The 17,609-nt window shown below is 38.5% G+C and overlaps 1 protein-coding gene across 2 annotated transcripts in view; it reads left to right on the top strand.

Moving 5' to 3' along the window:
• The window catches only part of SACM1L (SAC1 like phosphatidylinositide phosphatase), a 60,547-nt gene that overhangs the window by 11,737 nt on the left and 31,201 nt on the right, over window positions 1-17,609 (top strand). The window contains exons 2-4 of one of the 2 annotated variants that reach the window (XM_067044514.1): window positions 6,452-6,549; window positions 9,091-9,165; window positions 10,934-11,061. In XM_067044514.1, the coding sequence (XP_066900615.1) occupies window positions 6,452-6,549; window positions 9,091-9,165; window positions 10,934-11,061 (301 nt within the window). The remainder of the gene's footprint in view (window positions 1-6,451; window positions 6,550-9,090; window positions 9,166-10,933; window positions 11,062-17,609) is intronic. The other variant, XM_059076674.2, reaches the window with a different exon arrangement.

The following is a 17,609-nucleotide window of genomic DNA, read 5'->3' as shown; positions in this document are numbered from 1 at the left end:
TTTCTGTTTTATAGCTCTTATCTTTTATTCTGTTCTCAAGGAGAGTTCTTCAGTTTTATTTTCCAGTCCTTCTACTGAATATTCAAATTATTATTTCTGCTGTCAGTCCAAAAACATGTTCTTGCTTGCTGAATCTCCTTCTCCTCCCCCTCCTCCTCCTTCTTTTTGGTATTCTTGCTTCATGAGTGCAGTGTCTTCTCTCTGAGGCTGCCAGTTATAAATGTGTTTTGAAGTTTTATTCTGTTCTCAGCATAGTTTGTTTACCCAAAGTTATTTTTCTCCTTGTTTTGTTCTGTGTCTTCTGTGATGGAAGCTTATCTCAAATATCTGGTGATCCTTGGTTGTCATTTCATGTTTAAGAATGAGGCACTAAAAAATTGATTGGAAGGGTTTGTTTGTGGGTCAGGATTCGTCAATTGGTGGCCTTCACTGTAGAGTGATTGTGCAGGAACTCATCTGTTTCTTTGGGGGAGGTGCCCTAAATGTCAGCATTTGCAGATCTTTTCTTTTGAGCCAGTAAGTTTCTTCAGAGACAGTATTCATGGCTCCTTGGGGGAGTGGGATGCTTGGCTGCTAGCATTCTGGGAACCTGGCAGAGGAAGAGGGTGGATGATTTTCCCAATCTGTAAGCAGACCTTCTCTGTGTCTCCAGACTTTACTTGACTCACTGTGGTCCTCAGCTGTGCCTGGTTTCTGGAGTTGAGGGCCTCTCTTGTTGAACTGCTCTAAGCATTAAATCATACGGTTAGGGAGGTACCTGGACTCTAGGTTTGGGTAGGGATCTGATTGTTCCTTACACAGACTTTGAACCACCTTATTCTTACCCCAACTCTGCAGTTAATCTCACTGCCCCACCTCATCCCCTACCCAAGTCCTTAGTTCTTGAGGTTTTTCAGCATTCTACAGCTGGAATCTGCTTACTTTGTTGGCTCTCACCCCATAGGCAGTTAGATTCTGTAGTAACTTAATTAGCCCATTTCCAAGCACTTTTCTTCTTCCAGACCTGCATTTGAATGACTAGTATCTGCCCTACAGCCTGCACCCACCTCTTGGTACTACTCAGATTCCATCTTCTGAAAGAATATCAAGGCTTTTTCTCTGGAGACTTTTCACTCTTGGAAATTCATTTCATTTTACTTCGATTAAAAAGCTAATTTGTTGATCTTCTCATTTCAAGTGTACCTAGCCAGACTGGAAGTGTTATATGTAGTATATTTCACCTTCATATAAAAGAAATTTCCATTTCTAACTTTGTAATTTTAAGGATTTTAAACACATAGTGAGGTTATTAACTTTGCGATTATTAGGAATGTAACAATTAGTAAAGGCCTATTTCTGTGGCTGTATATTTTTTGTATATGATGTAAAGTCTTCATTCAAGATGTATAATATGTTTTTTTTTTTTTTTTTTTTTTTTGTGGTACGCGGGCCTCTCACTGCTGTGGCCTCTCCCGTTGCGGAGCACAGGCTCCGGACGCGCAGGCTCAGCGGCCACGGCTCACGGGCCCAGCCGCTCCGCGGCATGTGGGATCCTCCCGGACCAGGGCACGAACCCGTGTCCCCTGCATCGGCAGGCGGACTCTCAACCACTGCGCCACCAGGGAAGCCCTATAATATGTATATTTTAAAAAAATAAGTTTATTTATTTGCAGCTGCATTGGGTCTTCATTGCAGCGTGTGGGCTTTGTCTATTTGTGGCGGGCAGGGGCTACTCTTCATTGTGGTGCGTGGGCTTCTCATTGCTGTGGCTTCTCGTTGTGGAGCACAGGCTCTAGGCGTACGGGCTCAGTAGTTGTGGCTCACGGGCTTAGTTGCTCCACGGCATGTGGGACCTTCCCAGACCAGGGCTCAAACCCGTGTCCCCTGCATTGGCAGGGGTATGCTTAACCACTGCACCACCAGGGAAGTCCCCAAGATGTATATATTTTTTCAGTGTTCCACACCCTTCCAGATCAGTTTTAAATTTAAATGTCAAGTTGAGAAAAAATTTTTAATTGCTTATATTAGGGATACTTTTTGTTGCATTTATATTAATATATTTATTTATAGATTTATATATATTTTTTACATAATTATACATATTAAAATTTTAAAAGGAGATTTTTCTGCTCTTATAAACATTTGATTTTATAATAAATATCACTGACTAAAAGGTAAACTTGTTTATGAAAACAAGTATGATTTTAAAAAATTCATTGAGTTCATTCACATAATTTATTTTTATGGTAGAAGTTTTGCAGGTGAGAAGCTTAAATACATTGGTTCTAGGGCCCCCATCATTTACCAAAATTCAAAGATGCTCAAGTTCCATATATAAATGGCATAGTATTTACATATAACCTATGTACATCCTCCTGTATACTTGAAATCATCTCTATATTATAATACCTAATACAATGTAAATACTATGTAAATAGTTGTAAATGCTATGTATATAGTTGTAAATACAATGTAAATGTTATGCAAATAGTTGCTGGTGTTCAGCAAATTCTAGCTTTGCTTTTTTGGAACTTTCTGGAATTATTTTTTCTTGAATATTTTCAATCCATTGTTGGTTGAATCCACCCTTGTGGAACCAATGGATAAGGAGGGCCTACTGTATATAGATAAAAGAATTCAAGGTATAAGAGGGTGGTGCTATTGAGGGAACACAGTATGCATTTCTCTACTGGCTGTTTATTTAGATGCAAGCTTTGTGTTTTTGTCCACTGTATTGAGAAAGTGGAGGAATTTGATTTCTGAGATTGTATGTTGATAATCATCTCTTATATTAAGAATAACATTAGTTATTAAAGAAGTTAACACCATTTGTGTGAAGTAAACTGTGCTAGCTCCCCCTCCCCCCCCCAAATACAGCTGTGAATTTAGAAGAGCTTAGGGCCCTGAGCAATATGAAGAAAATGGATATAATAAAACCCAGGGACTTCACTCGTGGTCAGAACTGTGTAGCATTCATCAGTCTTTGTCTCAAATGTAAAACTAAAGCGGCTGAGTAGGAGCAGTGGTGATGGCTTTGTCAAGAGACTGAGAAGAGCAGAAGAGAAATGAAACTAAAACTCAGTGGTCTGAGGTCATTTAGTAAAAAAAAAAATAATGCCACCGTTTCGTGGAGTCTCTTCTTAGTGCCAGGCATGTCACGCATATTCTCTCATTTACCCTCACCGATCACTTACCACTTTTTAATAGAGAGAAAGCTGAGCTGGGAACTTCATTCATTTATTTGTTAGGGACTCATGACAGTAAGCATGGAGTTGGAATTCAAACCAGGTTTGTAAGAGCTTAAAACCTGTAATTTTTTCACCATACTATTGTTACTAGAACTTGAAATCATCTTTTGGTAGAATGGCCCAGAAATCGATGTGTTCAAGATCCTAGTCAGTCAAGAAAACATTGTTACTTATACTTAGGTTAAGGCATAAGGAAAAAACCTTGGTTTAATAAAATATAAATTAAAGACATTCCATTAAAAATGGTTTTTAAGATGTTTTATCACTTAGAAACTCACACACCAGGTATCAAACTCAATTGAAGGAAACATCTCTTTGCTTTGTTCCAGGAAGATAAAGTGTTTTTGTGTTTTGGCCAGGGGTTAATGTGGAGATTATTTCATTCCAGGAGGGATTTGATCACTGTAGTAGTTTTCTATTGCTGCTGTACCAAATTACCATAAGCTTAGAAACTTTAAACAATACAAATGTATTATCTCTTGGTTACTGTCGGTTAGAAGTCCATTATGAGTCTCACTGGGCCAAAATCAGATGTTTCATAGTGGAGGGTCTGAGGAAGAATCCATCTCATTCAGAGTGTTGACCAAATTCATTTTCTTGTGGTTGTTGGACCGATGTCCCTGTTTTCTTGCTGGCTGTCAGCCTGAGGCCATTCTCCTGTCCCTGCACATGACCTCAACATCTCAGGAACTACCAACAACTTGTCACATCCTTCTCATGATTGAAATCCTCATTGTAGGAAAGCATTTTCCATTGTAGGAAAGCATCTCACATGACTCTTTCAGATCCTGAGCCTGTTTAAGACCTGGAAATGCAGTGGGACATCTGATACACAGGCATTTAAACAGCATTTAAAAGATTGGGGGTTGTTAAGAGTATGGAAGGATTCTAAAGAGTGAGGCTTATAAAATGCCCTCTGATTTAGAGACAGAATTTTTTCCAAAGGCTTTTATAAAGAAGTCTTGTTTTTCAGGTCTACTTTTTGTTTAAAATTTTTGTTTCTATTTGTTACTTATTTTTTTATTTATCACCTACCTCCTTGTCACTAATGTTTGTGTAATGCTTAGCACATGGTAGCTTTTCAATAAATTTATTGACTTACTCCTGGAGTGCAACTTACCCTTGCACAAAACATCTTCTGCAGATATGGACTGATGTGTTGGATTTTTTTTTTTTTTTAATGATTCGAGACTAGAGGTAACTATCCTATGACTAGATTGTCTGGAAGTTTTTTTTATACCCTTTAGTTTGTTTCAGGACCTCTCACTTTGCTTTCTTTTTATAGGTTTATTGAAGCATAGTTGACATACAATAAACTGCACATATTTAAAGCATGCACTTTGATACATTTTGATATATTTTACACCTTGAAACCATCACCAGTATCAAGTGAATACAGTCATTACCCCTAAAAGTTTCCTTGTGTCTGTAATCACTCCCATTTACCCTTCTCTGTGCAAGTTAAACATACAATTACCATATGACCCAGCCATTCCACTTCTAGGTAGTCATCCAAGAGAAATGATTCATATGTCTGCCTTAAGACTTGTACTAGAATGTTCATAGAAGCTTTATTCATAATATCCTAAACTGGAAACGGCACAAATGTCCATCAGCAAGTGAATGAATAAACAAATTGTGATATATCCATACAGTGGACTACTATTCAGGAATAAAAAGGAACATTTATTTAGTTTGAATTGAAGTCTGCCATATTTGAAGCAGATTTGTTTCCTTTGTTGCATTTCTTATTTTGTATTAAAATTGACTTTCATTTCCTTGGCATACCTGACTCCCACCCCATGGAGGAAATATTAAGAAGTTAGTTATAGATGAACCATAAAAGGATGTAAGTTATATTTGGATAATTAAGGGTTGATTATTCCTCAAAAACTTACAGTCAAAAATGGTCAGTACAGTTTGTTCTGCTACAGGACTTGTTTCTATAACACCAAATAGCTTATACATGGTCACTAAGTAAGAAATGATGTCAGTGATGGTGTGTGGGTTTATATAAGATTTTTCATTGGCAAGAGGAGTAGAATAGAGGGAGTAGAATTTAAAAGGAAAGGAAAAAGCCCTCAGATTGGCTGCTGCACAGACAGATGTTCTTTCAAGTGTGGTTTAAGAACAGCAGAGATTAGTCCCTGGAAAAGCAAACAAGCTAGTTCTCGCTGCAACTCTGGTCAGCTCCTGGAGGCTCTCCATACCTGTGGGTTCCATACCTGCAGGTTCCAAGTTGGTTGAATCCACGGTTGCAGAGGGCTGACTGTACTGCACCATTTAGTATGAGGGACTTGAGCATCCACAGATTTTGGTATCTGGAACCAATCCCAGGCAGATACCTGTATTTACTCCTGTGCCCACCTTAACAACAGCCTCAGTCTCCATTGTTTCAGTGCCTGCAAATCTTTATTTTCACTTTATTTAGTTATTGTTGATTGTTATTTCCTGAGGCAGTCCCCAGCCACGCTGAATTGCTTGCCTGGAGTTATCTATCCATGTTACCTCCTGAGGAGCCAACTGTTAATTTTTGTTGGACTCAGGTTACAAAGTTGCATAAATTCTGAGTACTCTGTCCCGGCCCTAATTTTACCCCCTTTATTTTTTACTTTGCAGGATGAGGGTTTTTTTTTCCAAGAACACATCAGTGGCATTCAAACAAAATACAAAAATGTTAAAGTAGTTTATTTTAAACAATTTCCTGGAAATGTGTTTCTTAGTGTTTTTAGCTAATACTTAAATCTTGGTTACTATGTGTCATGTGTTCTAAGTGCTTATCAGAGATTATCTATCTCCTCCTCACAACAATGCCGTTTAATGAGTCTGGTATTATCCTTATTTTATGGATAAGGGAACTGAGGAACAGAGGGGAGGAGTAACATGCCCAACTTCACACAGCACAGTCAGTCTGGTTCCGTAGGCTGTGCTCCTGACTACTGTGCTACATTTCATTGCCTTCTGCACCATGTTGAGTATAAATTAGATTTTAGTATGATTTTCTTATGTAAGTCAGAGTGGTAGTTTTACAGCAAATTAAAACCTTATCCGCATTAAATTAGGTGAAAAGAGTTGCAGTGAACACATAAGGACAGCATAATAGCTTTATCTATGCAGAAGCTGGGAAAATGATGTCAAATTTAAACACTGTTAAATTGTTATAATAGTTTTTTTTGGAAGTCTTCATTTCACTTCGTTATTTATGGTTTTAAATTTCTTCTTAGGCATATCACACCTGAAAAATTTTATGTGGAAGCTTGTGATGATGGAGCAGATGATGTACTTATCATCGACCGTGTGTCCACAGAAGTTACGCTCTCAGGTATTTCATGGCCAGATTTAGAAGTGTCTAGAAAGATTTTACACTTAAGTTGCAATAGTTAAATTAATGAGATCCATGTGAGTGTGTGGATTTCTGAGTGTCTTCTTAGAAAATTTTAATTCTTGCTACCTCATTTGATTTTTATGCATTAATTTTATACTTTTTCCTTTTCATGAAATGGAGAAATGATCTTGAAAATTTTAGGTAGCATTTTACTATTCATAAGGATTTAAAAGCTTTATTTGTTCCCTTATCAATACCGTAACAGGATTGGTTTTGTTGATGTGTTAGGTTCCTTTATAGCTATAAGATTTGAATTATTTGAGTGTGAGAAAGTTGTTTTAGCATTAAGTGTGTGGAATGTTAACAGCTGATTTGTTTTTGAAAATATTCATTGCTATGAGGATAATTTAATAAATGAAAAATAATATATATACATCACTGGGTAAAACTTGTGTTTTAGGCAGAATGATTTTCCTAAGCCTTATCTATCTATCTTATCTATCAATCCAGTTATAATTTAGCTTTGCTTCTCTGGGGTGTGAAAAGCAACTTGTTTTTCAGTTGTGTGGAGGGCAGTATTTGAGTAACCATAGAGTTGGCACTCGGTAAATGGTAAATATCCTTTGAATGGATTAAGTGAAACATGAAAATATTTTGCATAGGATACTAAGGTGTAAGAAAGGTAGGACTATAAATCTCCATTTCCTTGGTTGTCTGCTTTTTCTGGTAAGCTTTTCCTTTGACCAAATAAAGTAAGAGCTGTTTTAGTTTGATAATTTGGCATTTCCTGTGACTGTTGCTTGGTGACTGCTCTCTCAGAATAGCTGACTGATTTTAACTACCCTTAGTGTACTTCTGAAGTTTAGTCCCACTACTTCTTTATAACATATTGCTACAACCCAGTGTCTTTTTTATTTTTTGTTGCGGGGGGGCCTGGGGGTGGTGGGCCTTCCCACGAGGATCTTAGTTCCCCAACCAGGGATCCATACCGTGCCTCCGGCAGTGGAAGCTCGGAGTCCTAACCACTGGACCACCAGAGAATTCCCTACCACCTAGTGTCTTATAAAAGCTTTAGTATGGATGTATTTTCAATTATTTTTTTTCCTTTCAGTGACATTTTATTTGTAAGTAGAGAATGCAGACCCATTTGAGTGGACAAAGCTAAAGGTTTTGAATAGTTTGGATGTAAAAATGATAACCAAACAGTCACACATGAAGATACATGAAGAGATAACTTTGACCTGAAGCTAGTGATGATGAGGGGCTATTGATCACAGTTTCTCTGGCAGTTTCCTTTTACCGTTGGGAATACAAACCATTGCCACCGAAAGAGGAAGTTTTTTTCTTTCCTGAAAAACCAGCATAGTCTTAGGAATTATCATAGTGTTATTGCTATTACGCTTCAGTTAATGTAACTTACAGCTGTATCAGTAGTACATTTATGTTTATCAATGATCTCAATATATTCAGAATTTTCTCTGAGCTTTTAACTGCACTGGTATTTCCATTTTTCATGGTAATTAATTATGGCATAGCATTGCTAAGTAAATTGAATTATTGAGAGAAGTGATTTTTAGACCTTATTCAGAATTAGTTTATTCAGAAAAACAGGACTGCCTTTAATAAACAGGACTGGAGTTTACAGCAGTGTTTCAAAATGGGTCCCAGGCTGATAATTAAACTGTGACTGAAAGAAAAATTTTATAGCCACATAGGTTTGGAAAACTTTGAATTAAACAGTGGAACAGCTTTCGTTTACTGTAGGCCTTCTCAGAGCCTTTAATTTCCTGCTGTGCATTGTGACTCTGGGAGAAGGAGTAGAGTTAGTATGGATGTATCAAAATAAGTTTCTTTGACTGGGAGACCCTACCTCCCCCCTTTTGGGACATTATTCCCTAAACTAGAGTTGTCCAAAATATGTTTTGTGAAACACATTGGCTTCAAGTTTAACAGTTTTGAAGTGAACCTTGTAATGTAAGGTAGTCTTTATTAATAACGGCATTATTGATAAAATCGCAGCTCATGATATTGCCTCCCTGGATACCTGTATCAGTTTCTTTTAGACATGAATAGGAAGCTTTTCCTTCTCCCCTCTTGGATCTTGGCCTCCATGTCTCACATTCTTATTAGGGAATTAGGCGAGTCCTTTTTTTGCATTCCATTTGTTGCATGTTGAGATTTAAATCTTGTTTCAACTTCCATTTACTTTCTAATTAAAGAGGTAAAGATTTGGCTTCTGACAAGAGGTTGAATAAATTTGGTTGAAAATTGGCATTGGAAATAACCCTTAATTTACGTAGTGAGGTTGCTGAAGCATGTTACTTTTGGCACCATATTCTAGACAGGCGGAGACCTTTATATGTAACATGGACATCTTTATTTTATATTCTGCCAAAGTGGAGGTCTAACAATAATGAAGGAATATTGCTTTCTTAGAACAAAGCGTGCATATTGAAGTAACCATTGAAATGAAACTACATTTCTCTTTCAGTTGGTGAGCTTTTTCTAAGTGATTTTTCTTTACTTTCTTCTTTAAAGTCAAGAAAGATATTCCTCCTTCAGCTGTCACAAGACCAATATTTGGTATACTGGGCACAATTCATCTGGTGGCAGGTAAGAAAAATGAGCTAAGATGGACAAGGAGGTAATTAAATCGACTCTATTAGAGTATAAGATGAAGGCACACTTTATATCTTGCTTTAGGCAATAAATCTGTAGGTGTTTGTCATTAATTTCTAAACTCATATACCCCAAATAGCAAGTGGTTAAATTTGTAAGCCTGAGGTTCTATTTTAAAAAAAAAAAATAAATTTATTTATTTATTTTTGGCTGCTTTGGGTCATCGTTGCTATGTGCGTGCTTTCTCTAGTTGCGACGAGTGGGGGTTACTCTTCATTGTGGTGCACAGGCTTCTCATTGTGGTGGCTTCTCTTGTTGCAGAGCACAGGCTCTAGGCGCACAAGCTTCAGTAGCTGGAGCTCGTGGGCTCCAGCGCATGGGCTCAGTAGTTGTGGCACATGGGCCTAGTTGCTCCGCAGCATGTGGGATCTTCCCAGACCAGGGCTCGAACCCGTGTCCTCTGCATTGGCAGGCGGACTCTTCACCACTGTGCCACCAGGGAAGTCCTGGACCAGAGTATTCTAAACTTTCAACTCCATGGTTCTGAGTTATTAGGAAAGTGATGGGTTGTTGTTTTTTTTTTTTGTGGTACGCGGGCCTCTCACTGCTGTGGTCTCTCCCGCTGTGGAGCACAGGCTCCGGAAGCGCAGGCCCAGTGGCCATAGCCCACGGGCCCAGCCGCTCCACAGCACCTGGGATCTTCCTGGACTGGGGCACGAACCCGCAACCCCTGCATCGGCAGGCAGACTCCCAGCCACTGCGCCACCAGGAAAGCCCCTAAAGTGATGGTTTTTAATCTAAATTTTATTTCATTGAACTTTTGAAAAGTTCCTATTGTATCAGGCACTGTGCTGGATGTTATTTATAAAAGATGCAAGTCCCTTTTGTCCTGTAGCTTACAGTTGAGTGAGAGAGGTATTTAAATAGTAAATTACTACAGGACAGTGTGACAAGTTCTAGGAGAGAGATGTACATAGGAAAACTTTCAGAGAGGGCACTTGTGGTTAGAGCCTTGAACAGATGTGAAGAATTAATCTAGTGGTAAAGGCTTACCCTGGTTTATTTGTGGGAGGAGGAGGTGGCCAGGATCAGGGTTGGTGTATTAATGCATGGTGCTGGGATCACTTCTTGATTCCTGACCACTCATCTTTGGAATGTTGCAGTAACCAGTTAGTTATACTGCCCCAGCACATTTCTCTACCATTTAGAATGACATGAAGGACCTGGGAGGTGTAGATACCTGCAGTGGCCAGATATTATGACCAATGATGCTTTAAGCTACGTTGGGAAATGCATTAGAGGCCCATATGCTTTGGGGATGACAGGAGAGTGAGAGAGAAGCGTTTTCTGTCTGTACTTCCCATCTGCTGGGATCACTGCTCTGGTTACCAAAAGCTTTTACTTTTATCTTTCTAAGAAAAAAATCTGATCTTTCAATAAAAATTTGTCTAAATAATATGCTGGTCTTTCTATTCATAAATTATAAGATTGCTTTTCAAAAAGTATGGGTCCTTTACCTATTTAGCACAGCTCTCGCCTTTATTTATTTTTATTTATTTTAGCTGCGGCTCAAGGCTCGCAGGACCTTAGTTCCCTGACCCGAGATCAAACTTGCACCCTTGGCAGTGAAAGCACGGAGTCCTAACCACTGGACTGCCAGGGAATTCCTGCAACTCTCGCCTTTAAAGAAAAAGGACTGCTATTTCTGGCTTTACAGTTGCCTTATTTCTATTTATGTGTACTTGGCTTTGCTTTTTTGCAGGTAATTATCTAATTGTCATTACCAAAAAGAAAAAAATCGGTGAATTTTTCAATCATGTAATCTGGAAAGCAATAGATTTTGATGTCCTTTCTTATAAGAAGACAATGTTGCACTTAACTGATATTCAGGTAAGAACTGGAAGCACTTACTAATTGCAAAATCCAAAGAAGTCCCATGGGGTGGATGGGGAAGGGAGGTGGAACACAAAGAATGTTTGATGGATTTATTTTAAACCTAATTATTGAAACAATGCATAGAGCATGGTCACTCTAGCCCTAAAATGTATTTTTTTTAAAACTGTTCATATATTTTATTGTACTTGGTTTTTTTTTTTAACTGACTCAATTCTTAGATATGAAATTTCATACGAGAGAAGAGGACAGACTGAAAATGCACATGTAGTCAACACGTAGATTTAACTTCATATCCTTTTTTTTTTTTTTTTTTTTTTTGCGGTACGCGGGCCTCTCACTGCTGTGGCCTCTCCCGTTGCGGAGCACAGGCTCTGGACGCGCAGGCACAGCGGCCATGGCTCATGGGCCCAGCCGCTCTGCGGCATGTGGGATCCCCCCAGACCGGGGCACGAACCCGCGTCCCCTGCATCGGCAAGTGGACTCTCAACCACTGCGCCACCAGGGAAGCCCTAACTTCATATCCTTTTTGTGAAGAAATAAAATATTAAATATCTTTCCACCATTGTAAAGCAGTTATACTCCAATAAAGATGTTAAAAGAAATAAAAATAAAAGGGATGCTCCTATATATTACTAAAAAAAAAAAATTATCTTTGAAGTTCCACTCATCCCATTTCATTCCCTCTTTCCCTAGGGAGAAAGCTTTCTTCAGTTTTGCCACATGGGAATATAAGTATGTGTGCATGTGTACATGTTCAAACAGTCCTTATTTTGCACAGTTCCTCTGTGCATGGATTTCAGTTACCAGAGTTTAGTTAACACCAGTTCCCAACAACACAGTTTAAATTTCAGTTACCATGATATATTGACTAAAGAATTAGCTCACCAAAGATGAAAGTGCAATGAAACAAAAAATGACAACTCTAGAAGTGAAATTCAAATTGAACATGAATAGAGTAGAGAAGAAATAGCTGATTGTGGGAATAAGAGACTCTGGATACACAGCCAAAGGTCTCAGTGAAGGTGACGTTATCGACATTAATGGTCAAGTGATTGTGATGAAAAGGTTGAACGTGTCCCAGAGCAAGTGATGCCTGTAACAAACTTCACATTAAAGGAACTCACAGAAGTATTTCATGATATTAATAGTATGAAGGATTAAGTATTAGAAGCTAGTTTATGCTTAGATGTATGACATTTCATCAGGGTGTAGAAAAGATGGTATCATAAGTTACATGATGAGAAGAATGCAAGCACTGTTCAGGCTACTCTTTATAAATTTTGACCAGAAGTAAAATATTTTTAATTATCAGTGTTTCAAATTACAGTATACTAAATAACGTTTTACTATTTTTTCATTTCCCTATACATTTATAACTTACAATAGGAGAGATTTTAATGTGTTGATTAAAAAAATTTTAAGTCACGGAATGATCTTAACTTTCCTATCGATTATTAAGATAGTTTAAGGTTATTAAGATTAAGATAACATGGGCATTTTTATAGTCCCACCCTATTGTGCAAAGTGAAGACTGCCTGTTTTCATATTCAAACAATATCTTTTTGCTTCCAGCATTTTTTAAAACTTACATGAATGACATTAACCCTGTTCTAGTTTTTGAAAATTACTTTTTTTTTTTTTTTTTTTGGCGGTACACGGGCCTCTCACTGTTGTGGCCTCTTCCGTTGTGGAGCGCAGTCTCCGGACGTGCAGGCTCAGTGGCCATGGCTCACGGGCCCAGCCGCTCCGCGCATGTGGGATCTTCCCGGACCGGGGCATGAACCCGTGTCCCCTGCATCGGCAGGTGGACTCTCAACCACTGCACCACCAGGGACGCCCTGAAAATTACTTTTTTTAAGTCAACATTATGTTTAGAGATTTACATCTATTGAGTACTTGTTTTCTAAATGTACTTTATTTATAGTATTTGCTTTTTAAAAATTTTAAGTTTTATTTTTATTCCCAAGATTACAAAAAGTTTGTTTTTAAAAGAAAGCTAATTATTCTAAAACATGTATCTTACCTATGATAAACATTAAAAAAAATCAGTCCTAGCACTATTGTCTTATTGACTAAGTAAAGCTGTAGAATATGGTTTTTATACTTTAAACTTAAAATTTCTTTCTTACTGTATACATATCAATCAGTATATTAATAAGTTCATTCTCTATGAGACATGTTAATTTAAGGCAATAAAAATGGTTGTTTTCATTTAATAGCCTAGTAATATTTACTTGAACAGTTTCTTTTTTATTGCTATAGTTTGTTTTCAGGCTATGTAACTAATTTTAGCATTCCTCGCTGTATATGCTTTGCTTATTTATACCTTTTGTTTTTTAGAAAAATGTTGAGGCCAAATTAAAAATTTTGTATGTAGATTCGTAACATGAATTAACATGTTAATCATTTGCTTAAACATTAAACAGTAACAAACATTAAAAATTATTTTTTAAAACAAGGATAAAAACAAATGTCAATCTTGGTATTCATTGGGAAAGCCAGCTAAAATGATTATCAGAAAATAAATAGGGCTTCCCTGGTGGCACAGTGGTTGAGAGTCTGCCTGCCAATGCAGGGGACGCGGGTTCGTGTCCCGGTCCAGGAGGATCCCACGTTCCGCGGAGTGGCTGGGCCCGTGGGCCATGGCCGCAGGGCCTGCACATCCGGAGCCTGTGCTCCGCAGAGGGAGATGCCACAGCAGTGAGAGGCCCGCGTACCTCAAAAAAAAAAAAAGAAAAGAAATAGATATACTGCTTTTACTGGATCTTCCTTTATTGCTTATTGAAGTATATTTGACTTACAATATTATATTAGTTTCAGGTGTACAACATGGTAATTCAATATTTTTATGCATTATAAAAATATCACCATGAGAAGTCTACTTACCATCTGTCACCATACAAACTTACTAAAATATTAGTGATTGTATTCTGTATGCTGTATATTATATCCCCATGATTTACTTATTTTATAAATGGAAGTTTGTATCTCTTAATCTCCCTTACCTATTTCACTCATCCTTCCTATCCCTCCCTCCCCACTGACAACCACCGGTTTGTTCTCTGTCTATGGGTCTGTTTGTATCTTTTTTTTTCCTCTTTTTAAATTTTTTTAATTCGAGTAAAATTACTTTACAGTGTTGTATAGTTTCTGCTGTACAATGAAGTGAGTCAGCTATACCTATATCCCCTCCCTCTTGGACCTCACTCCCACTGCCTGCCCCTATCCCACCCATGTAGGTTGTCACAGAGCACTGAGCTGAGCTCCCTGTGCTATACAGCAGGTTCCCACTAGCTAGCTATTTTACACATGGTAGTGTATTTATGTCAAACCTAATCTTCCAGTTCATCCCACCCTCCTCTCCCCACTGCTGCCCGTGTCCACATGTCTGTTCTCTATGTTTACATCTCTAATCCTGCCCTACAAATAGGTTTATCTGTACCATTTTTCTAGATTCCACATATATGCGTTAATATATGGTATTTGTTTTTCTCTATGGCTTACTTCACTCTGTATGACAGACTCTAGGTCCATCCACATGTCTACAAATGACCCAATTTCATTCCTTTTTATGGCTGACTAATATTCCATTGTATATATGTACCACATCTTCTTTATCCATTCATCTATCATTGGACATTTAGGTTGTTTCCATGTCCTGGCTATTGTAAATAGTGCTGCAGTGAACATTGGGGTGCATGTATCCTTTTGAATTATGGTTTTCTTGTCAGTATCTTACAGTTTTCTAATGATGGGTCTTTTTACCACCTTGGTTATATTTATTCCTAGGTATTTTATTCTTTTTCATGCAGTTGTAAATGGGATTGTCTTCTCAGTTTCTCTTCCTGTTAGTTCATTGTTACTGTATAGAAATGCAACAGACTTCTGTATGTATTAATTTTATATTCTGCCATTTAATTTTTATTTTTAAAATTTATTTTTGGCTGCATTGGGTCTTCGTTGCTGCATGTGGGTTTTCTCTAGTTGCGGCGAGTGGGGGCTACTCTCTGTTGTGGTGCGCAGGCTTCTCATTGGAGTGGCTTCTCTTGTGTGTAACGTGGGCTTTAGGCACACGAGCTTCAGTAGTTGTGGCACGTGGGCTCAGTAGTTGTGGCTCGCGGGCTCTAGAGTGCAGGCTTTAGTTGTGGCATGTGGGCTTAGTTGCTCCGCAGCACGTGGGATCTTCTCGGACCAGGACTTGAACCCATGTCCCCTGTATTGGCAGGCAGATTCCTAACCACTGCACCAGCAGGGAAGTCCTATTCTACTACTTTTTTGGTGGCATCTTTACTTTGGGGTTTTCTAAATATAGTATGTCAATCTGCAAACAGTGACAGTTTTACTTCTTTTCAGTTTGGGTTCCTTTGATTTCTTTTTCTTGTCTAATTGCTGTAGCCAAGACATCTAATAATATGTTGAGTAAAAGTGGTAAGAATGGGCATCCTTGTTTTATTCCTGATCTTAGAGGAAATGCTTTTAGCTTTTCACTTTTGAGCTTGATATTGGCTGTAGGTTTGTCATATATGGTCTTTTTTTTTTTTTTTGCCCTGTCACGTGGTTGGTGGGATTTTAGTTCTTTGACCAGGGATTGAACCTGGGCCCTCAGCAGGGAGAGCACGGAGTCCTAACCACTTGACTGCCAGGGAATTCCTTGGTCTTTATTAATAATGTTAAGGTATGTTCCTTGTATACCCACTTTGTTGAGAGGTTTTATCATAAATGGATATTGGATTTTGTAAAAAGCTTTTTCTGCATCTATTGAGATGATCATAGGATTTTTACTCTTCAGTTTGTTAATGTGGTGTATCATATTGATTGATTGGTGGATATTAAACTGTCCTTCCGTTCTTGGGATCAGTACCACTTTATCATGGCGTGTGATCTTTTAAATGTACTGTTGAATTTGGTTTGCTAATGTTTTGCTGAGGATTTTTGCATTTGTGTTCATCAGTAATGTTGGCCTGTAATTTTTTGTGTGTGTGCGGTGTCTTTATCTGGTTTTGGTATCAGGGTAATGCTAGCCTCATGGAATGAGTTTGGAAGCATTCCTTCCTCCTCAATTACTTGGAATAGTTTGAGAAGGATAGGCATTAACTCTTCTGTAAATGTTTGGTAGATTCACCTGAGAAGCCATCTCATCCTGGACTTTGTTGGTAGTTTTTTGATTACTGATTCAATTTCGTTACTGGTAATAAAGCTGTTCATATTTTCTGTTTCTCCCTGATTCAGTCTTGGGAGGTTGTACATTTCTAGAAATTTATCCATTTCTTCTTGGTTGTCCATTTTATTGGTGTATAATTATTTGTAATAATCTCTTATGATCCTTTGTATTTCTGTGGTGTTGGTTGTAATTTGTCCTCTTTCATTTCTGATTTTAGTTAGGCCCTACCTCCTTTTTTCTTGATGAGTCTGGCTAAAGGTTTATCAATTTCTATTTATCTTTTCAGAAAAACAGGTCTTAGTTTCATTGTTCTTTTCTTTTGTTTGCCCTGGGGTGTCCCGGCACTGGTGCTGGCCTGCTGGTGGGCAGGTAAGCCCCTGCACTAATAGGCCAGAAGGACGACTCCAAAATGGCACTTGCTAGCACCAGTGTCCTCGTGGTAGAACAAACTCCCTGAGACAGCTGCTGCCAACATCTGCATCCCCAGTAGCAGTCCCAGTTGCCTTCTGCCTCTACAGGAGGCTCACAAAGATGACTAAGTGGGTCTGACTTAGGCTCCTTTCAAATGCCTCCATGCTAGGACTTGGAGCATGTAGAGATTTTGTATGGGTCCTTTAAGAGTGGAGTCTCTGTTTCCTACAGTTGTCCTGCTCTCCTGCACACAAACCCTGCTGGCCTTCTGGCCTTCAAAGCCAGACATTCTGGGGGCTTGTCTTCCTGGTGCAAGATTCTTGGCCTCAGTAGCTGACGTGGGGCTCAGACCCCTTGCTCACTGGGGAGAACCTCAGCAGTCGTGATTATTCTCCCCATTTGTGGGTCACCTACCTGAGTGTGGGTCTTGACTATACCAGGTCTCCACCCCTCCTACCCATATCATGGTTTCTTCTTTATATCTTTAGCTGTGAAAAATCTGTTCTACTAGTCTTCAGGTTTCTCTCATAGATAGTTGTTCTGTGAATAGTTGTAGTTTTGGTGCGCCTGTGGGAGGAGGTGAGCTCAGGGTCTTCCTATGCTACCATCTTGTCCACTTCTCTCTCTCCTGGACTTTTCTTTTCAGTCTTTGCTGTTTGTTTTTTTTTTTTTTTTTTGGTAAAGAATTCCATTTTACTTCCCAACTAGCCCAAACCAGTGAAGTTTCTTAGGAATGAGGATGGTATTGTTCTCTCGTTATTGACTATTACTGGGCCCCTCATGAATTTATGTTTTTCTTCTGTCAAATGAGGATAGTTAATGCTAAACTAGCAAGGGGTTGCTGTGAAGATAAAGGAGAATCTCTGTAAAGTGTCTGAGACACAGTAGGTCATAACCTAAGGTGGTGATGTTTCGTTAAAGTAACTCTTCTGCCCTTTAAAGTAAAAATTGTGAAGGATACCAATGGGAA

Source organism: Kogia breviceps, chromosome 10 (assembly GCF_026419965.1).
Source record: "Kogia breviceps isolate mKogBre1 chromosome 10, mKogBre1 haplotype 1, whole genome shotgun sequence".
In the NCBI taxonomy this organism is placed as follows: domain Eukaryota; kingdom Metazoa; phylum Chordata; class Mammalia; order Artiodactyla; family Physeteridae; genus Kogia; species Kogia breviceps.
This window is presented reverse-complemented; position numbering and strand designations above follow the sequence as displayed.